Below are 21,851 nucleotides of genomic sequence, written 5' to 3' on the forward strand. Positions count from 1 at the left end.
TAATATTTCAGCATCTTGTTCAGCCCCGAGCAAATGTGAAGGTGAGATTTTGTCTTCCCAAAATGACCTTTTGGGAAAACGATTGATGACCTGTTTAATAGTCTAATATTTGTAGTCCCTGTTTTCCATGGTCTTTTTGTTTCTTTTTGTTATGGAAATGTTCCAGCAGAAGTGGGGAGTAAAAGAACCTTACTTATTTTTATGTTTCAATTACAGGTAACATCCAGTAGTACGTGTTTTAGTCAGTGTCTGTGGCTTAAAGAGAGGAGATTATACTACAACTTCTAGTATTCCCTCGTCCCATTCTCGGATGGGATGCTTTTTACTTGGTGTCCCTTGTCCTGCACACAGAGGCCCCCTGGTCATATAGCGTGTGTCCGTGTGGAAGCCAGACTCAGTAATTTCCCTCTGGCGAATTTAAACTCCTCCCAAGTAACAGCTGTCCACTTCTCTTAAAGGTCTCATGGTCTGTCACAGGCCTGGGTGACGAGACCTGTAAGAGCCCTTTTCTGTAGGTGAGCGAACAGGCTCCAGGACAGTGAGACTTGGCAGGCCGCACCGCTAATGCACACGAGGGCCTCCACGGGTCCCACTCGAGCTCTGCTGTGTGGCGCTGGTGCCGGCACCCACCCGACTCTGGGCCCCATGCTAGAACACGCTCACGTGTGCGAAGCCACGGAAGCTTTCTTGGTCGGGGAACCGTGCCGTCTGGTACTCAGTGAGATAGGCATTCATTCAGTCTGGACCGAAGAGGCAGGTATTCCCAGTCTTACTTTAAAGCTGTTAAGATCATCCAAGAACATAGATTGAAATTTCTTATTCTTAGAAGAAATAAAATTAATGCGAAAACACACTTTAAGCAGTTAGTTTGCACAGATTTTAAATCCTTTTCAAGAAGGCTGCGCTGTACTTAAATAAATGGAACTGTGAACGATCAGAATAAAGTGACGGTAGAATCCCAGGAGAGTCTGGGCTAGGAGCCCAAGTCAGTTTACACTGGGATCCCCTCCCTTCAGGTGTGACTGTTCAGCTTGGGTGAGACGTCCGGGGGCTGGCTCTTCCTCCTTGGGAGTGCCAGGGCCGGGTCTGAGAGGGTGCTTGTCTTGCAGGACGCGCACGACGGGGAAGTGAACGCCGTGCAGTTCAGTCCCGGCTCCAGGCTGCTGGCCACGGGAGGCATGGATCGGAGGGTCAAGCTTTGGGAAGCGGTTGGAGGTGAGATCGCACGGGAGGTGCAGGGGGAAGCTGTGTTGGTGGCATTGGCTGGCTTGGATTCAGGCAGCCTTTGCATGGTTCATCTTCTCAAAATGCAGCACGTGGTTTCAGGGGCCTGACTGGGGCATCGCTGCTGTCTCAGTTACCTGCTGAGTTCCCAGGTGGTGGTGGTGGGAAATGCACGGAGGTTATGAGTGTGTGTGTGTGTGTTCAAAATAGGTGCAATCAGAACATCATCCAAGATAGTATGGGTTTTAGAAGGAAAATGAAAAGTCAAACAGCTGTGGACTCTAATTAAACTACACATGAAACTGTGGTTTATGCACTTAATAACCCCAGTGGGCACAGCCGTGAAAAAACATGTTTAACAACAGCTTACCAGACAGGGGCCTGAGATCCGGACCTGGTCTTTGGCTAGGCCTTGTTTCAGAAACGACCCCAGAGCGCCCGGGAATGGGATGGTGCCGGCACAAGGAAGGGGTCACTGAGGCCACCTCAGCTCCGGGGCTGGGGTGTGGCCCAGCTTCGCCATGTTGAGATTCGGTGAAATACACATGCACTTTAATAAGCGAGGTCAGAGAATAGGCTGAGGGGGTTTTTACAGGAGCCACGTTGTCAAGTCCCCACAGTCGCAGCGCTGCACGCTCACTGCCCCGCGGTTGGCGGTTCCCGTGGGCCTGTGTCGGTTATTCCCTGTGGTTCTCACAGCAGCCCCGGGCAGCCAGAGCAGTGGTGTGGCCCGTATTCTGGACTCGGGGAGACGCTACCTGGCTCACATAGGTGATTCTGTGGCAGAGGAGAGGTGGAACCTAGATCCTGAGCTGGGTCTGCTGGCCGCAGATCCCTTCTTTTTTCCGCGACAGCCTCCCCTCAGCATTGGAGCTGCCGAAGACCCCTGCAGGGCCCTGCTCTGCGGCTGCAGCCCGAGCAGTCTGCCAGTCCTGTGGGGCAGAGCGGACAGTCAGGGGAGCCCCAGCCCGTCTGCCCTGGCGTTGGGTTGCAGGACGGGGACTCCGTAGGTAAATCCCTGGCCGTTGCAGCTAGTTGAAGCCCGTTGGAACTTGTGCTCTTTCATCCTGGAACACCTTGTGAGTGATAACTGCTGAGACTGTTACAGAATAGTAATAAAACTGTAAGAATAGAAATTTTATGAGGTTTGGTTTTTTAAAGTCTAAGAGGTGGTCTATTTTGATTGTGCCTTGTGATGAGTAAATAGAAGTAACACTAGAAGTATTTTTTTACTTCTTGGTCAGTAAAAACATCTGTAAGAAAATTGGAAGAAACCAACATTTGCTGTTTTCGCTGCAAAAGAGAAAGTAAACACTCACCGAAATTAACACTGACATAGGTGCCAGGGCATAATTTGTGTTAATGAAGTAAAAGTTTCTCCTAGGTCTACAGGAAGAACGCGAAATGTTTGGTGGTATTTTTTTTATAGTTTTCAGAAACAAATAATCCGCCATGTCCTAGCTGATCGTAGGGCCTTCATCCCACAAACGGCCTGTCCAGGCCGCAGTTCTGCCCCTCAGAAGAAGGGCGCTTCCCACCCAATGGAGCCCCCATCCTTGTTCATTCCCTCAGAAGCAGGAGCCCCAGTGGGGGGCACAGACCCTCCCCTGGCGCCTTCTAGATAAACTGACTTGAGTAAGATGTTTGGTCTTTTGAGATGACTCTCGTGTGTGGGGTAGCGTTTACTGATCATTTCTTACGTTTTGGCTGCCAAACATAGACCAATTTTTTCAGTATAAGCCAGAGAGATATTTCTTAGAATTTGCAGTAATGATTTTGTTTGTAAAAGTGTAATCTAAATAAAGATCATAGTTACTGGGTGCTGGCCTTTTTTGACTCTTGAAAAGCTAATGAAAGCTAGGATCCAGGAAGTGACATTTAAATGTGCTAGATTTTGCAAATAAATCTAGAGGTGGAGTTCACTGACCAGGTTAACAGTCCCAGCCCTAAATGTATTTGACAGCTCTGTGCCCGTATCCACGTTACTGCTTTTTAGAAATACTAAGAGATTATGGCTGTTTGTGGAAATGTTTCCTACTGTGCTCTCCTTTTATGAATTTGGTTAGAGTGGTCCCCAGATGGTTCTTCTGGGTTGTCGATATAGGTCATCCTTATGCTGCCCTTTAAAAAGGGGGCATGATCACATCATCATGGAGACTTGTACCCCTCTAGCTTGTGTCTGTCTGCATCAGTGAGGTTGCCGTGTATGGGCCCAGCGCTGCCGGAGAGCAGCACCCAGGAGCGTGTGGCTGGCTCTGTTGGGGAAGGGGGTTGGGTGGAGTGGGGAGCACTGGCAGGCAGCTGGATGACCAGAGTCCCGGGGTTCACAGGCATAGAGTGAGCACAAGGACAAATCCCAAAAGTGCCAAACTAGCGTAACTGGCGTTCTAACAACTAGCCACTTACAGGTGACTAAAACAAAAACTCTCTTCCAACCTCAAATGAGAATTGTCACACCTGGATTTTGAAAATTTGATGGTGTGTTTCTATAAAACTAACACTAGTCAAACCCAAAGATGTATTTACGTAAATTAGAAAATTTTACTGAGATATAACAGAACTGAATGAAACTCTAAATTGATTGACGTATTTATTTACACTAAATTTCTTCAAAAGAACGCACATGCGCAGTGCTGGGCTCTGCGTCCACTTACACCTTCCTGGCTCTCAAACTGCCTGCAGTGTGTTTTGGTCTCACTGTTTGTCCTGCTGGGTGACTCTAGGGCGCAGGAGTGCCGCTGCCCTGACGATGGAAGTGGCCTGACCTTCCTGTCTTTCCATCTTTCTTTTTATCCAGACAAATGTGAGTTCAAGGGTTCCCTCTCTGGCAGCAACGCAGGCATTACAAGCATTGAATTTGATAGTGCTGTAAGTATTGGCTACCCAGGGAAATAGGTGAGGGAGGTTAGAGGTGTTTAGAAATAGTTTAAGACACTTGGGTCTCAAAATTTAAAAATAACCTACCTGCTGTGTCTGCTGCTCATCTGGAGTACAGTCAGTGTTAGAGGAGGTGCAGGTAGATCACGCATTCTGGGCTGGCCGAGTTGAAGCCTGGGTGAGGAGGTGGTTCCGTGTTTGCTTAGCCAGTAAACATCTCTGCAGACTAGATAGAGGCCCCAGTTTGGGCCAAGGCCTTGTGGATGGAGAGGAGTGTATCCAGCTAGAACTGTGCCAGAGATGAGCAGATCTCTGAGGGGGTAGCTGGGAGGTGAGGCCCGGGAAAGTCGATTCCTCTGGGCGCTCCTCCGTGGACAGTGTAGAGAATTAGCACTTGCTGTTACCAAAGGTGGGAGGCGGGAGGGAGGGAAGTGAACGCAGGAGGCCGGGTTCCATCTTGAGCTGGAGGGCTCTGCAACATTCAGGCGAGGCTGGGCGAGTTTAGAGGGCAGGTCTGAATGTAACAGATGGCTGAGTTGACAGGACATGGGTGATAACAATTGGTATTTGGATCGGGCGGGTAGCTTTAGCCATCTAGATCTTCTTGGACTTCATACTGGGGTGTTTGTACTGTGTGAACTGAATTCCTCTATTTTGGCTGAAATTTGTCTCCCCCACTTTATTCCTATAGGGATCTTACCTCTTAGCAGCTTCAAATGATTTTGCAAGCCGAATCTGGACGGTGGACGATTATCGATTACGGGTAAGGCCCAGTTAGGAAAATCGGTATAATCTCCAAACTTCCGTGGTTCCAAAGGCACAACATGTAGACAATGGCAGGTCTGTTCGTTTAGGAGAATTGTGTGTGTTTTCCTGAAAATCGCACTTTGTTCCCCTGCCCTTTTCTGTCCTCCTTGGGAAAATTTGTTTCCGCTTCACACTCTCACTTTGTCCAAGATTCAGTTTCAAACATCTGCAATGGGAAACCCTCCCATTTCCATGAAAGAGTTGGGATGCTCCTCTTCATAAGAAGGGGGTGCTTTCTTAGATACCAGGCTTAACCTAGCTTCAGTGACCTCAGTGCCAGCACGTATTGGGTTGGCCAAAAAGTCCGGTGGTTTTTTCTGTACGACGGCTCCAGTAGCACTTAGTTGTCTTTAGTTTCCCTTGAAACCATTTTGTTACCTTGTATTGTGACAGCTGCTGTGTCAGCATGTGTTTAAAAAAAAAGATTTGCACAGTGTATGGAGAAGGTGCTGTACTGATCAGATGTGACAAAGTGGTTTGGGAAGTTTCTCAGTACTGTTGACATTTTGGCCAAATAGTTCTGTGCTGAGGGGCTGTCTCACGCACTGGAAGGTGTTTAGCAGCACCCCTGGCCTCTGCCCACTGAAGCCAATAGCGGGAGACGGCTGACATGCTCAGAATATCCACGTCAATAAAGTTATTGGTGAACATGAAAATGTGTCTTTTATTTTACGGGGGGAAGAACGGACTTTTTGGCCAACCCAGTGACTTGTGTTTTTTCCAGGCTCCAGGACTTGGTCATAGGCACAGAGTGTGGCTGGAAAGCAGGCTGTAGACACGCCCATGGGTGCGCTTATGGTAGAGGGGCAGCAGCTCTGAGATATGGGTGCAGGGAGTCGGGTGGGAGGGAGAGGGAGGGTACCAGGGTCCTGCGTGGAGGGAACCTGCATCTGAACCCGAACTTACCAAGAAGTCTCTTGGATTCTGCCACAGACCAAATCGTGAGGGTTACATCGCCTGTGTTATAATGAAAGACGTTGCTTCATTTGGAGACTGGTTTTTCTCGTTAAGCTTGAAGGAGTCGTCACGTGAGCTCCTGAAATAAGGGCTGCTGAAAGATGAGATGGAGGATGACCTGACATTGGTAGGCGTTTTACCAACAACCTTTGCCAGCAGCTCTGTGTGTTGACCACACGGGAAACGGCGTTTCCTCGAAGGAGCTGTGCGGGAAATGACTGATACTGGAAGCTAGCAGACAGGAAGAGGGGTAATTCCTTACTCCCAGTTGAAAGAAGATCCAGGGCTACGCATTCAAAGTCTGAGACATGAAGGCGACAGAGATTATGTCCTCTTGTGATGGCTGAAGTGCCCGCCTGTGTCCTTGTCTGAGTGAAGCAGCCGAGTGGGCTGCCGGGCCCACGGCAGGGCTGGACTCGCCTCGGGCAACAGTTCGCGTCTCTGTAAGTGCTTGAACGAGGTTTCGGTTGAAGCTCTGCCCCCCAAACTCGGAAAAGATCGCCCGGCCTGTTCTCACGGCAGCCGTGTGCCTGCCCCGTGGTCTGTCGTACTCCGCGTGGCCGTCTGTTGCTTATTGGGCGATCGAGACAGAGTTGCGTGTGTCTGCCATCGTTAATTTACCTAAAGTAAAAGGGACTTTTCTTGGGTGGCTTCTGTGTGTCTGCCCCAGGCCTGAGGATCTCAGGCACATCACTGCCTTCAGTCCTCGGGAAACTAGGTGAGGCAGGTGGGCGAGCAAACTGAAGCTCAGGTTGGCCTGGGGTCCCAAGGTGAACAAGTCAGAAGGCAAGAACTGGAACCGAGGCCTGCACTCTTCCCTGTCTGGGATCCACCCAGTTTATCCCAGCCTGGGGTACAGCAAACTGTTGCCCTGGTGAAGAGGGCCCTGCAGCCTTCCTGCCGTTGGAGGCCCTCGGAGGAGGAGGCAGGCAGGCGGCGGGGGGTCAGTCAGTTGTGCAGGAGGGCGGTTTCTAATCAGCACAGTTCTGTGCAGGTGGCCTTAGCCTCTGGGACCGACATAACAAGAAGGGGACCTGGAGGCGAGGTGGCTCTGGAAGGCAGAGCTCAGACTGTTGGGAAATGGCTTTCAAGTGAGCACGTCTGCGCGGGTGGGCCGAGTTCCGTGGGAGAGGGTCATGTCAGTGGACTGGAGTGCCCGCACGGGCTGGGGGCTGGCGTCAGGGCCCTTGCTGGACTAGCTGGCCTTGTGGGCCCCTGAGCTGCTCACAGCTGTTCCTGTCGGTAAATGCATGAGAGATCAGGAGGCCTTTGTCGTGCATCAGACTCCAGCAGGATCGGAAGTCAGTGGGCCCCCTGCCATAGGGACCGTGCCTTCTGCGTAGACCCGTCAAAAGAGGGTGTTGGGAGACATGAATGGACATCTGTGTTCTGAACTCGGGTTCCAAGCCCTGGTTAGCATCTCTTCCTCTTTTCTGATAAGGGAATGGTGTTGGGAGAGGCCAGCTGTCAAGAGCCGCTGGGTGAGTACCTCTTTAAAACCCTTTCAGTGAGGTGACCCTCGAACCAGCCTGGCATTGGAAGTGCCCATGACAGGACTCCTCCAGTACCAGCTGTGGTGGACCCCTTAAGAGCCTGAAGCCAGTGCTCTCTAGGTGTGACGTCAGGGGCTGGGCTCCGGAGCCCACCTACTCACTCCTTTAGCAGTGATGTGGAGGAGTGGCCGCCGGGAGGACTGGCCTTCAGACGTCTACTTCAGAAACTCTCGAGTTCTGCATTTTTGGGGGGGGTCAGCTGCCCTTGGTTGATGGTCACGGTGGCTGCCTGGGTGGTAGGAGGCCCTTGGGGCCCACGTGGCACACAGGCCTTGAAGAGCTCCCCTCGTGGGGCCTGGCTGCTGTAACCACTGAGCCCACTGCACCCACTGCACCCTGTCTCGTGAGTCCTTGCTGAAAAGATGGACATAAAACCTAAAAGGAATGTTAAAATTAAATATTAAGAATATCAAAAACACTGAGTGGATAAAAGAATTTTTAATAAATTTGGCCCACTTAAAATAAGGACTTTTATTGATAAAAGTGAACACTTGTAGGAGGCTCGATTCCCCACCACCGAGAACAAGATGAGCAGAGGTCCAGACCTTGTAAGAAGCAACTAATGATGCATCTGAAGGGCTGAGAAATAAAGGCATTCCTTGTGTGCCCCTGGGTGTTCCCTACAGCGTCATTTGTTACCATGAAACTTGGTGACTTAAGCGCCTGCTGGGCAGGGAAGTTTCAATGAAGCTGTTCCCTCACCACATGGAGTTTATTCGCTGTTACAGTATTTCTGAAGACTCCTGAGAGAGAGGGTGTGAGAAGGAAGAGAGTTGATGCTGTCTCCCGCGTGCCTGCTTCATCCTCCTACCCAGAGAGGGGAAGGGGCTCATCTTCTCAGATGAAGTTCGAGACCCAGGCTGTGTGGGGCCAAATCCGCGTGACCCCGAGGCCAGAGCAGTTTCAGCTGTCACCTGAAAAACTGCTCATGCTGTGGTGTTAAAAAACCCATGGGTACATTCTTAGGAATAGTTTCACATGGAATATATGGAAATACTAATGTGTGCGTTTAGCGTGTGTACAAGTGAGTGCATTCACATAGCCTGTTTGTGGGCGATACCTTTCCCTCCCTGTTTATGAAATGCAGTTTTACTTGTGTAGTAAGGAAGAAAGCAGACAGTACATGTGCACAGAACTTTCATTTTTTTTGTCCTCACCCGAGGACATGCTGATTGATCCTGGAGAGAAGGGGGGGGACATTGATTGATCGATTGGGTTGCCTTTGGTATCCGCCCCATGTGGGGACTGCCGAGCCAGCAACCTCTGCTTTGCGGGATGATGTCCGCCCACTGGGCCGCGCCGAGAGCTTTCACTGAGGGCGGAGTGTGTGAGGAGCCATGCAGACTTCTCCGCAGAAAGGAGAGGTGCTGTGGCTCAGTCTTCTGCCCCACACTCAGTGGAGCTCGGCCCAGAGGAGAGCCGGGGCTCTGACACCTCAACACCACAACCCGCCGTGGCACTCCGAGGCCTCGGCTTTGGGAGCAGGGTGAGATCCCATTGCTGCCAGTGACAGAGGTCTACTGGGGTCTTCTCAAGGGCTTTTTTTTTATTAGAAAGAAAACATCAGTGAGTGCCTTCTGAGCCTCTGAGGTTCTGTAAAGATACCAGAGGTCGATAATGAGCAGTAAAAGGGCTGAGTCCCCAGGTCCCCGCCCTGCACCCCCAGCATCCCCAGCCACCTTGCTCGCATCCGGCCCCAGCAGCGTTCTGATGGGCACAAGGGCGGCTGACACACGGCGATGCCCCAGGTCTGTGCTCCTTGGCGAGCCCAGGAGGACACGTGGTGGGCGTCCCGCAGCCAGTCTGTGAAGGGATGTGATTGCGGGAGGCTGGTATCTGGTTCTGATCTGACTTTCATGCTGAGACCTCTGCTTGCAGACCGCCCAGGGCTTCCAGTTGCATATTGAACAGGCCTGGTGTTTCCTTCTGTAAGGGCTGGCGCGCCTGCTGGGAGCCCGTCTGTTCTGACTTTAAATAGGGAACTGACTTTCAGAGGCACTGGCTGAAACCCAGGCTCTTAAAGTTTTGTGATTTCGTATAATGCAGATTTACAAAGAAGGTGCAGGAACAGTACAGGGAAGTCTCTGAGAGGTCCTCCAGCTGCACTCCCTTTTTGAGAATGGGGGCGTGTGTGGGGTGTTTGGGTTTTGTGGGTTTTTCTTTTTAATGTTATTTGTGATGGGAGATTACCCTCTTCCTCTTTACACACCTCACCTCTGGGCCGCAGCTGTAGCTAGATAGGCTTTCTGGGCGCGTCCCCGGCTGCTGTCTGGTGCTTGAAGAAGCTGGCTCCCCCGCAGTTTGCTGTCCCCTGGCTCACCGAGCCCTGTTTTCTCTCCTAGCACACCCTCACGGGACACAGCGGCAAGGTGCTCTCTGCCAAGTTCCTGCTGGACAATGCGCGCATCGTTTCCGGAAGTCACGACCGGACCCTCAAACTCTGGGATCTGCGCAGCAAAGTCTGTGAGGAAGCCCGGTCTCGCTGTCTGTGTGTGCAAGGACGTGACGGCAGGGGTCTTAGTTTCCTTGTCAAAGTGCTCTCTTAGCGTGATGCGGTTCGAACGCAGGTCCACTTGCGTGCTCAGAGTAGTGCGGAGGTACTGGCAGTTTCTCGTGTTCGAGGCTTCGTTTAAATGAGTCGTTCCGAGGACTCGGGTCAGAGGGCAGCGAGGTTGTGAGGACAGCCATGGGGGGCCCTGCTTCACTGCTGACGTTCGGTTTTCTTTCAGGCATAAAGACAGTGTTCGCAGGGTCCAGCTGCAATGACATCGTCTGCACAGAGCAGTGTGTGATGAGTGGGCATTTCGACAAGAAGATTCGTTTCTGGGACATCCGGTATAACACCCAGGGGCTGGGTGGGGAGGCAGATGAGAAGGTGTGGCCGTGGTGGGACTGTAAGGGTTTGTGTGTGGGCTCTGTTCTTATAATCCCCGGAAATGCAGAAATAAGCTCCAGTCCACATTTATTTCAATGGCTTGCTATTCTTTACCGTGAACTAGACAGTTGTGAACAAAGATGAACAGCCAGGCAGATGGGCAGGCGGGGCACACAGGTGTGCCCCGTGTGCCGAAGCAGATAGGGTGGGCACCGTTGTCCGGGACGGTAGAGAATGCCCTGGGGCTCGCCGTGAGGGGTGAGCAGCTTCCCATCGCAGAAACGCCCCTGGCCAACATTCCAGACCAGAGTGGCAGGGCAGCCTGGTCGGGCTGCATCAGGGTGAGTCAGGGTGTGGGCAGAAGGGACTGACCCAGTGGGTTGGGGCCTGGTGACCATGGGCTTCATACGTCGTTTTTGTAAAAGACTTGACTGCAGAAGCCATTGGATTTTAGGCAAAGGATTGCTCCCTGGGGGTCTCCCGGGTTGTGTGCGTGGCGGTTTAGAGGGTGTATTGGGCAGCAGGGAAATCAGAAGAGTTTCTGCAGGTCTGAACTCCAAGCAGTGGAGGGTGGTAGGAGGATCCACTGGAGTGAGAATTCAGACAGGACTTGGTGACAAGTTGGACATGGAGGGTGAGAAAGAGAATTAAAGCAAGACAGAATAAATGGCAGATTTAGGAAGAGGGTGTGGAGAGTGTGTTCAGAGGAAATTAGTTTGTGATTCCTAACAGACAATTGGAAATACAAGGGCAGGGTTTCTGAGAGGTTGGAAGTCCTCGGGGGAGGGCTATGAAGGTGTCGGAACAGGCAGCATTTCGGGAGCTGCCTGCCGAGCAGGAACCCCAGCACAGACAGGGTCAGGTGGCAGGAGTCGTCCAGTGGGATTCGGCCGGGCATCGGGACGTGGTTGGTGATCCGGCTGAGCGCGGGACAGCTGGGGCAGAAGCACAGTGGCCGAGCAGTCGTGCGGAGTGGGGAGTGGGAAGCGTGGTGACAGGAGAGGCTTTGAAAGGCCTGGCGTGAAGCCCGTGGCTTATCAGTGGCCTTTGGTTAGCTTTAAAACTGAAGCGTGGACTTTGAGAGTTAAACTGGACAAAGTCTTCAGGTACACCCCTAATTTGACAGGCGACGTTCCCAGGTCCCGAGGCAGTGGAGTGGCTTGCCTCCGGCCGCACACTGACAACACTAAGATGAACACTCTCACCTGGTGATGGTTTGTGGTGGGAAGTCATGTCTTTGGAAGCTCACCACAAAATGCACACAGAAGGGTCCATGCCTCCTGTGGTTGTCTCGGCAACAGGGCCCTGCCCAGGATTGCTTTTCCCAGACCTGGCTGTGGCCTGGGACCCAGGGGAGGATCAGGAGAATAAAAGGGAGAAGGGGGACCTGCGGAGTGTGGTGACTCTGCCTCAGGGTCCCAGGTTCATGTCTAGCATCACCGAGGACATGGGGGGGCCCTGAGCTGGGCTTTGTGTGGCAGGAAGCCAGAGAGAAGCCCCAGCTAACTCGAAGCTCCGATTGACAAGTGCTGTGTCATTGGAAACCAGTTTAGAGCTCTGGCACTCAGAATGATGACCGTAGTCTCTGTTGATGGAAGGACGATAAAAGCAGGCACCGAGGTTATGTTTGTAAGATCGGGGACACATTCGTGGCCCTGGAAGAGTTCTGCCTCCTCGTTGACGTGACTTTTCCCCTCCCCTCTCCGTGGCATGACGTCCTGGTCACAACCGGGCAGTTCTGACGCTTCTGGGGCATGTTTCTCAGACTTCCCATTTCTCTGGTAGATCAGAGACTGTGGTCCGAGAGCTGGAGCTGCTGGGGAGGATCACTGCCCTGGACTTAAACCCGGAGAGAACTGAGCTCCTGAGCTGCTCCCGTGACGACCTGCTAAAAATCATTGACCTCCGAGTAAATGCTGTCAGGCAGACGTTCAGGTAACCGGAGCCATGCCTGTCTGGGAGTGTGTGGATAGCTGGTGTTCTGAGGGTTGTGTGAAGACCAGAGGCCCGGCCGTCCTGTCAGACCCCGAGTGCGGTGAGCTGTCCGGGTGACGGTGCTCTCTGTCTGTTGCAGCGCATCAGGGTTCAAGTGCGGCTCCGACTGGACGAGGGTTGTGTTCAGGTTAGTGGGGCTGCTGCTTCTGCCTGTCCTACCCCCCACCTTGGGTCATTGCAAAGGTTAGAACATGGGTGCTTTCCCGTTGGGAAGGTGAGCCAGAATTAGTGTCTCAGCCTGAGTGTCCCAGAGTGACCCTGTGAGTTCAGCACGAGAGGTCGCTCAGTTACTGCCTCCGTCCCTCCCGGTGTTCCTTTGGGATTGTGCCAGAATGGGATGGTTGGCTACTTGGTTCGCTGTGCACCCAGTAGGTTCACCTCTGTGCACGTACAGAGGGACTGAGAGGCTTTAGGGGAGGGTGTGACAGTCCCCTGGGACAGAGCTGGGAAGGCTGTCCAGAGAGGGACGGCTTCCCATTCCCGGTTCTGCCGGCTTCCACACTGCGCTTCTCCTGCACGTCCTGCCACGGTCGGGTCCAGCACCATGGAGAAGCTTCTCCAGGGTCAGTGCTTCCTTCCCCCTTCCTTTCCTACGTCCCTGAGCCATGTGACCAGACAAGCTGTCCGCTGAAACAAGCCCCCTGCCATTTGGGGGTTGCCTTGATCTCCCTGTGCTGTGTGTAAGTCTGAGAGAGAGTTAGGGACTGGGGGCCCCCAAAAGTAACATGGTAGCCCCCATTCTTCATGGGGTGAGGCCAAGGTAGCAGGTGTGAATGGCACGTTCTCACTTCTGGGTGAGGACTGGTCCTGTGTTTGACTCATAAATGAAGAACAAGCATTACTTCTCGCAAGGAGGTCTGTGAGGTTGCCGGGTTGGGGATGGGAGGTTGACGCTGAGTCTTATCTTCTGTGCTCTCCAGCCCTGATGGCGGTTACGTGGCGGCCGGCTCAGCCGAGGGCTCTCTCTATGTCTGGAGTGTGCTCTCCGGGAAAGTGGAGAAGATCCTCTCCAAGCACCATAGGTAAGATGAGCCCTGGGAGCCCCTCTGAGGATGTGGGCAGGTCCTGTGACTCCATCCTCAGGGGTCACGGTCTCTTCGGGTAGGGACTATTAGCCCCACGAGGGCAGTGTCCACCGGGGCTGTGCCGGGAGCTGGGCCCGTCCCACAGCAGTGCAGGCGCCATGTGCTGCTGGTTCATTTACCTTACAGAGTCTTCGGGTGGAGCAATGAGAATAGTGTCTGTTGGAGGAAAAGCTAGAGAAACAACATTCTCTTCTCTTCCCCAAGGCTCCTTTTTTCCTTAGTTCCATCCACTCAAGCCCACTGCTAGTCAGTATGCTGACCGGGTTCCTCCATAACCACCTCCCTCTGGGCCCCGAGAGCAGTGAGGGGACGCCTGCCCCCAGCCGCTGTCCTCTCACTCAGCTCCCTCAGAGCTCTTCCCTCAGGGAGCGGAGCGCTGGGTGAGGCCCGACCCCTCCGTTCCCAAACTGCCCCCTCAAGTGCGGGCCGGGCTCCTCCTCGTGCTCTGCTCTTTCCGAGTGCCTGCCCTGCAAGGGAGCGGCCTGGCCAGTGAGGCGGGCTGTGGAGAAGTCCCGACCCCGAATGCGAGGGCGCCCGGCGTTGGGTTCACCAGGACCTCACCGGTGTTCCCACCTCTCCCTTTGAAGCTCCTCGATCAACGCGGTGGCCTGGTCCCCCTCCGGCGCCCACGTCGTCAGTGTGGACAAGGGGAGCAAAGCTGTGCTGTGGTCGGATTACTGACGCGCCTCCACGGCAGAGAGCAGATCGCAGCCGGAGGGCGCTCGGGCCGTGGCTCTGCCCTGGCAGGTGGTGTGTTGGCCGTAGCTCCGACCTCCAGAGAAGAGCGGGAGCCAGGTGGCAGTGTGGCCTTTTGAAGGGGACCTGTGAGGGTTGGGGCTGATGTCTCTAATGGCCTGGAGGGACAGCACTGCAAAGGCCCTGCCACTGCCTCACTTAGCAGAGGCTCAGGCCGCCTCCGTTCCGTGGGAAACACTACTCGCTCTGATCGTCATACCTCAGTGGGGCGCCGGCAGCACGGGCCACCCTGCATGGCAGTGCCAACGCAGCCCGCACCGCACGGCGGGGTGTCTGCCTCTGCTCTCTCCCTCCTCCAAGTCAGTTCTGGCCGGATGCGCGTCCTGTCGCCTTGGGATCACTTGCCCAGCGAGCTTGCTTTAATCATTGGAGTAACAGGAACCCAAACAGGATTACCCCTGTCCTCAGGGAGCCCCCAGGGACTGCCCTGGTTTCCAAGGAGACAAGGGACTGCAGTCCTCCTGCTTGGGTATCGTTACTACGAAGCTCCCGTTCTGATCTCACCTGGTCACAGTTGCCGTTTTCTTGATCTCCTAAACTGTTCTGGGAGAGCAGCTATTCTTCCAGGCTCCTGATCTGCCAGTCTCCTTCTTGGTCAAGATATAAACCTCAATTACGTTAAGAAGCTGTTTCTTTTCAGAGGGAGTGCAGAAGTCCTTTTTCCAGAGAAGTAGGGGTGCTGCAGGAGGAGGTGTCTTCCTGGACCCACCTGTCCCTTCCCAGAAGGTGCACGCCGCAGTCTTTGATTGCAGCTGCTGGGGACCTGGGGTGCGAGGGCCCGAGTGTAGCTCTGGAGCCAGCAGCTCAGGGTCGCTGCCCCTTGGCCCAGCCGCTGTGTGATGCGCCCTTGGTGCTGGAGCGCAGGGAGCCCGTTCCCAGGGGTGGGGAGTGGGGGCCGCCTACTGGTGCAGGAGCTGTGATAGAGGCCAGGGGACAAGGGGCCTGTGGCTTATTTTTTTTAAAGCATTTTTCGTTCCCATTTTACCTGTGTAGAAAATTTTGGTTCCTCGAGTGAGAAACACCAATATTTTTTATCACTTTCTAATTTGCACTTTATTTGTTTCCTCCCATGCTTACTCTCTGGACAGCTGTGGGTGTGAGTGCCAGAGCCTGGCGAGGGGTGGGGGGGCGTGTCTCCTCCCACAGGGCGGGGCTCCCCCTCCCTCATGCCCTGGTCTCCCCTTTTCTGTTAGCCATTCAGGGAGCTCCAGTGGAAAGGAGTGGAAATTCACAGGCCAGGGCACGTCTTTTATTTATTTAATTGTGTTGCCCGACAGAACTTGATTGTAAATAAACAAGAAATCTGTTATATACTTTTCAAACTCCATGTCTGTTGATGGTTTTTTTTTTTTTATTCTTCTGTATGCTTTAGGGGGGAAAGCTCTCTGATTTATTTTCTGGGTATTCATTCATTTGTAACTAATGGTAATACTGTCCTGGCATCTCTCCTCCTTATCATGGTGTTGCTGCCTGTAAATATCAGCGTTGCCGTCCCCCGTCACAAGCCTTAACTATAGCGGGAAAGGGGCATCTCCAGCACCTGGGCCCCTGCACCCTCAGAGCCCCATGTGCTCCGCTGACAGCAGGCACAGGCCCCTGGGCCTGCGCTGGAGACTGTCCACGGGACTGACCATGAGCTCAGCCTGTCTCCTTCTGGCCTCCAGGCCTCCGCTTTGCTGAGGGGGCGTCAGTTACCTCCCTGAGAGGTGGTTTATTTATGGCAGCGCAGGCACCTAGCAAAGCCTTGTACCATTAACAGATGTGGATCTCCCCGGAAGCCCCAGAAAGTTGCATGCCCACGCTGTGCTTACTGGGGCGTTGGCCAGGTGTCTGTTCAGCCCAGCAGCATGCGTCCACATTCCTTTGGGATCTGAAGTCTCGGCACTCCCCCAAAAGCCGAAGGGGCCCTTTGCAAGTCACCTTCAAGGAAGGGGTCACTCGTGACGTCGGCGTTTCTCTAGCCTTCAGTTACCCTGTTTGCTTTGGCCTTGGAGGGAGCATGCCTGCTCCCTCTGCTTTTGACGAAGAGGACATTCCGGTTGGAGGTCCATCCTCATGGGAGTGCTTTTCGGGTCAGCCGACTGCCAAGCAGGAGCTGACAGTGTGAACTCGCCACAGTGGAGTATGACTTCAGCGCGTGGTCCTCCCCTTGCTGCTGGGGGGAGACCTTCTGGGGCCCTTCCCCAGTGCTGCTGGCTCCACTGGAGCGTGGGAGGCGGGCAGAGGAGTGTTTTAATTTTCCGGATGATTTCTGAGTGGCTGTAGCTAGTGTGCTCCCTTGCAAGTGTCAGCTTTGATGCAGATGGTAACCTGTCTCAGACACCCATGGGACGAGAGGTGACAATTCACCAAATTAGAATGGCTCTACCCAGGTCTTCGGAGAAGGTGTGTGCTGACTGGATCGGAGGCCCAGAGGAAAAGAAGCAGTGTGAAAGGGCCCGTCGGACACCTGCCAAGACTCTGAGTCACTACAAGAGAGCCCCCTGGGAGGGTTGTGTGACTTCGGATCGGTTTCAGGTGAGGATCCCCAAGCCACTCACTGTTTCGCACAGCCCTTCGGAGATGTTAAGCAGACGCCTTCTGTCAGTTTTGAGCCAGGAGTCGAAGTGGAAGTCACGATTGCACAGGCTGAAATCAATCTTATTTTTGACTGTCAGTTTAAAAAAAAGTAAGCATCTCAGAAGTTGAGAATTTAAAAGCATCATTTTAATGAACTTACATTTCCTGGGTCAGTTCCCCAAAATGTTGTAATAGATCAAGTTGGACCCCTTATGCCCCAAGCACAGACTGCACACACCAGCCTTTATCTGTGAGTCTCGTAGAGCCCCTCTGGTCCTGTGCATCATGGTACCCGGGATGTGTTGTGTGGGTACCAGGAAAGGGGGGGTGGGCGGGGAAGTCCCAGGTTGTGGGTGTGCCAAGGTGTGCAGAGCTGCCTGTGTGTCTTCACACGGCGATCTGGGGAAGCCAGACATGTGGAAGTGTGGACTTGGGACTCCACACCTGTGCGGGGCATCAGATGAGAAGATACCCCACACAGGAGTGTGCTGGGCTGCAGAAACCAAGCATCGCGAATTCTGTAAGATCTGAGTCGTATGCCACTTTACAACTGGGGGAAGGCCTCACAGCTCATAAAGAAGCTGTCCGGGATCCTGAGCCCTAAAGGTGATGGGGCGGGTATCCTCGGGCCTTTCTGCCCGCCACCTGGTGCACGAAGAAGCCCAGCTGGTCAAGCCAGTGAACTTCAGAAGTCTTGAGTATAGTGAAATATGTGCGTAGATTCTGTGAGTGCATAGGCTGTGTGGTGCGTGCCAGCAAAAGATCAAACTCTGACCCAGGAAATGATTCTTACCTGCCTCACCTCAGCAACGTTTGTTTCTCGTGCTTTGGGGGTCTCTGGCTTCCGCAGCTCGGCCCCACTGGCTTCCACCTGTGCCTCCGAACCCTTCCTGTCTTCATTCCAGATCCTTCCCGTCCTCTGTGCGCTCCAGCCACACCGCACTTGCTGCAGTGAATGCTGCCCAGGACTGCACTGCCCTCTGACCTGACTCCCTGGCCCGCACGCTAGGGATGCCCACCCCCGGGCAGGTTGGAGCCTAAGGCGGCAGCAAACACCTGCAGTGAGCCCCGACACCCCTACCTGCCACTTAGCAACTTCACCAGAGTATGTTACAGCAAACTTAGGCATGTCATTTTCTCCCTTTTTTTTTTTTTAAATTTATGTATTGAATTGATTGGCTGACATTGGCTAACAAAATTGTATAGGTCTCAGGTATATCATTTCCCCATAAAGCAGCATGCGTCCCAAACTGGTAAGGACACCAGGCCATAATTACACCTCGTGGGATCACTAGTAACTCAGCGCCGTTCACACTTTCCTGATGGTCTTGTCAGTGTGTGTGTTACGACTGGCTTGTTTGAGTTGGGATCCAGGTAGCTGTTGCTGCAGAACAAACTCCCTGAAAACGCAATGGCTTCAAACAACCATTCTTATGAGTCTGAGTGGGTGGGGCTGGCCGGGCACAGGCCGAACGCTGGAGGGTGGCCTCACGTCTGCCTGTCCCCGTGCAGTCAGCGAGGGGAACACAGATGATGCTTCCAGAAAGCGTCACTGCAAGCCCTCGTCACTCTGCTTGGGTCGCCTTTGTCCCATCCATTGGCTGGAGCAGATGCCACGGCACCAGCCGCATTGGGGCAGGGGCACGAACCCTGGTGTCGGGCCTGGCAATTGTCCACATAAAGGCCTACATTCTGTTCTCTGTCTCTTAAGTCTCTCTCCGCATCTCTCGCCGATTGTAACGTCCCACACGAGGCTGGTTGACTTTCCTCGTGTAAGTAGTGAGTTTGTGTCCCATGTGGGAACGTTAGCCCTGCACATCCCTGTGGGTTTGCTCCGACCCCGTGTGTGGAGCAGAGAGAAGGGGAATTGAGGCTTCGTTCTTTAGAGGGATGGATTTAGGAGACAATAGATAGGTTTGCCGGTGCACCGGGCCGGTGAGAAGACTGACTGTACACAGGCCTGCTGCTCCCTGGAGCACGTGCCCAGATGTTCCAAGGGGCTTCCCGGAGGCTCCGGAGCAGGCACACCCTTGACACCCACCGTGTGCGGGGCACGGAGTGGGCACTCAGAGTTTCTGCTTAGTAGAACCGAATCAGCAAAAGCAAACCAGGCAGCCCCAGGATAGTGAGTCACAGCCGGCTGAAGGAAGAGTGAGGAAAGGGGAATAGTCAAAAGGTAGGAAGAAGCCACACACAAAGGGTGAATAATTGTTTTGTGGAAATGTTTTGTACATTTACGTGTATGTACTGGGTCACAATGTAAAAAATGTATTTTTTAAAATATTTTAAGTGTATTGAGTTGGAAATCACATAACCACTTATATATATATAAACCCAACCCGTAACAGCCCTCTGTCCTCCAGATCCATTGACGAAGAGGTGCCTGTGGGAATTAAGGTGGCTTTTAAAAGCTCCCATTCCCTGGCGCTCTTCGTAAATAGAGTCGCCTCAAACTTCTCAAGCCCTCTCTGCTCCCAGAGACCAGGATGCTGGGGAGCAAGGCTTCCTTCTGTCGCTGATGGTCAGCAGAGTGCCGCAGCGTGCCTCAGGCCTGCGCCCTAGTAACGCCCTGAGCCGATCGCCTTACCCCAAAGCCTGGAAGCTTCTTAGTTGAGCATCCCCGCGAGCTGGGGCTGGGATTGGCATCAGGGGAGGAAACACGGCAAGTTGGCTCCATCTCACGGATGCCAACAGCAGAGAAACGGACTTGGAGAATTCGCAGACCAGCACATTTCCAGAAGAATTGTAGGAGAAGGTCGGCAACTTTTTATTTGGCCGAGTAAGGATGTTTTGTCCTAAGCTACTGTCTATGATCATTTTTATTTTCTAAAAGGAAGGGCATTTTGTCCTTCTGTGTCACAGCCGTATCCTGAAACATTCATGGGTCAAGTGTCACGGTCTCCATACCTTCAGATGGTTCCAAAGGGAAAAAGCGATGGAGATCCATGACCTTGGGCAGCAAGGGGTTCATTGTCGATTCTCGGTGTCAACCGTGGGTGTTTGCTGTGCTGCTCCAACTTTTCTCCACAGTTCTAAAATGCATAATGTGCTCGAGAAAGTGTGAGACTAATGACAGAGGCAAGTCAGAGTTTTCCTGGGGTTGGGGGAGTCGGCAGAGGGGTTGACTGAACGGGGGGCGGAGGAAGTTTTGGGGGTGATGGAAGCATTCTATGTCTTCATCATGGTGGCGGGTAAACTCATCAGACCATGCTGAAAAGGAGTACATGTGGTTGTAGGTCAAGTACACCTCAGTGAAGACAGAGAGGAAGAGACAGGACGTTTGGTACCGAACACGTTCGGTTCTGCTGAGGACACTCGCAGTACCGCCTGGTTTTCCTTACCTGCTCCGAGCAGAGAGCAGGGCTTGGGCGTGACTGCCCGGAACCACATCTCCGAAAGACCGGTGTTAGCTCCTTGGGCTGCATCTTTGCTGGTGGTACATGCCGTGGATATGAGAACGTGCGTATGTGGGTGTGCACATATATAAGTATACATGCGTGTGCACATGTACACAGACTGTGTGCTAAGTCTGATCATATGCACATTTCTTCCTGTGACCTCTGGCTCAGTCACAATCTCTGCTTCCCTCTTCTAGATATTTCCATCTTACCTGTCACGTAGATTATATTCAGATTTTTCCAGTGGACCCAAAATGTCTTCTATGTCCTGTTTATCCATTGGGCGTCCTACCTGGGACTACCCATTACATCTGCTACCGAGTCCCCTAAGTGTCTTTCAGTCTAGTCCAACGCTTTTCTAGGACATCGACTTACGAAAGACACCAGCTACTCTGCATCCATCTGGCAGCTCTCTTGCAATGTCATTTAGCTTGTCCCTCTGTTCTGTGCATTTCCCATAAACTACAAGCCATGTCTAAACACCTGATGGGGTCAGTCACCCCCGGGGGAAACATCGAGTCCGGCTGACAGCGTGGGTGATGCTGTGGCGGACTCTGGACACGCCTGGCTCGCCATTGTGCCGTCAGGCTTGCCCCCTGTGACGAGCCCCGGGTCCGTACGGCATCCCCTTGGTTCTGCAGGGACAACCGTTTTCCCATCAACTCTTCATCTATGGTTTTGACACCGGTGAATAGTGTTTGTCTGAGCTAGTAGCTTCATCAGTGTCTCAGAAGGCTGGTTTTGGTATTACGCGGGTATGGCGAGGCCAACAGATCAGGAGACAAGTGCCGTGAAATGATAGTCTGTTACAGTTCCCTGAGAGAGGGCAGGCCACGCCACGCAGGGTCACTTGAAGAAGCACCAGGGTCAGTCAAGGGGCAGCGGGATCGAGGGGGAAACGTGGGCAAGAGTATTTCCATGGTTTCCAGGAGAGAACTGGTGAGGCAGGGCAAGCGGGCTCAAGATGGGCAGGTTGAGTGGCTTGAGAGGCTCTGGGGTGCGGGGGCTATCTCCAGTGGTCTGCCCCCCAGGCCTGGATGGTGAGGGCGGGGCCACGGTGGCTCCCAGAGCGGGAGATGAGGAGAGGCTGAGGTGTGTGGACTGTGGGGTAGGTTGGTTTGCATTAACCCCAGGGGCAGCAAGGCCCCAGAGAGCAAAGTTTCAGAAACACAGAAAATAAGCATTATTTGTACAGTCCATTGCTCAAATGATGTTTTTCTAGTTTTGTCATTTGTTTTACATTTATTAGCTGGCATCACTTTATTTAAAAAACAGATTTCTCCCTTAGACATTTTTTAAAAATCCCCCCACCTTTAGCTAATGTGAGCTATTACACTGTTGCAATCCAGTGGCTCGTTGATTCGCTCAGAGTATACTGAGGTCCCTATTGTAGATGCCGGTGATGAGATAGGTAAAAACAGGCAAAAGCCGCTAAATGCTGGGGACTTGTGTTCCAGTGATGGGGACAGACACTAAAGATAAAAAAGTGAATTATCTTGTGTGCTAGATGATGACAAGTGATACGGAGAAAAATGATGCAGAGATGGAGGATGAAAGTGTTGGGGGAGGGATGGCATAGGGTGACATTGAAGCCTAGACCCAGAGGAATGAAGGGAGTGAGCCGAGTGGCTGGCTGTGGGAAGTGTTCCAGGATGGGAAACGGGGAGTGCAAGGGCCCTGCGGCAGGTTTGGAGAAAAGCGAAGGGGCCTGTGGACTGGAGCTAAGCGGGCGAGGTGGTGAGATGTAGGTAGGATCGCAGGCAGT

At 53.0% G+C, this 21,851-nt stretch overlaps 1 protein-coding gene and 1 non-coding gene across 5 annotated transcripts in view; both read left to right on the plus strand.

The window, feature by feature from the left end:
* Positions 1-15,456, plus strand: part of ATG16L1 (autophagy related 16 like 1) — a 33,280-nt gene extending 17,824 nt beyond the window's left edge. For all 4 annotated transcript variants that reach the window (XM_053919219.1, XM_053919220.1, XM_053919221.1 and 1 more), the window contains 9 exons: positions 1,110-1,215; positions 4,022-4,092; positions 4,793-4,864; positions 9,761-9,881; positions 10,148-10,253; positions 12,079-12,228; positions 12,368-12,415; positions 13,209-13,310; positions 13,961-15,456. In XM_053919219.1, coding sequence (XP_053775194.1) covers positions 1,110-1,215; positions 4,022-4,092; positions 4,793-4,864; positions 9,761-9,881; positions 10,148-10,253; positions 12,079-12,228; positions 12,368-12,415; positions 13,209-13,310; positions 13,961-14,054 — 870 coding nt within the window. In that variant the 3' untranslated portion in view covers positions 14,055-15,456. The remainder of the gene's footprint in view (positions 1-1,109; positions 1,216-4,021; positions 4,093-4,792; positions 4,865-9,760; positions 9,882-10,147; positions 10,254-12,078; positions 12,229-12,367; positions 12,416-13,208; positions 13,311-13,960) is intronic.
* On the plus strand, positions 9,028-9,285 carry LOC112308085 (small Cajal body-specific RNA 6). Its single transcript, XR_002975096.2, has one exon. It is a non-coding gene; the product is annotated as a small Cajal body-specific RNA 6 (non-coding RNA).
* Positions 15,457-21,851: the final 6,395 nt, after the last annotated feature.

The sequence above is a fragment of the Desmodus rotundus genome, chromosome 2, assembly GCF_022682495.2.
Source record: "Desmodus rotundus isolate HL8 chromosome 2, HLdesRot8A.1, whole genome shotgun sequence".
Classification (NCBI taxonomy): domain Eukaryota; kingdom Metazoa; phylum Chordata; class Mammalia; order Chiroptera; family Phyllostomidae; genus Desmodus; species Desmodus rotundus.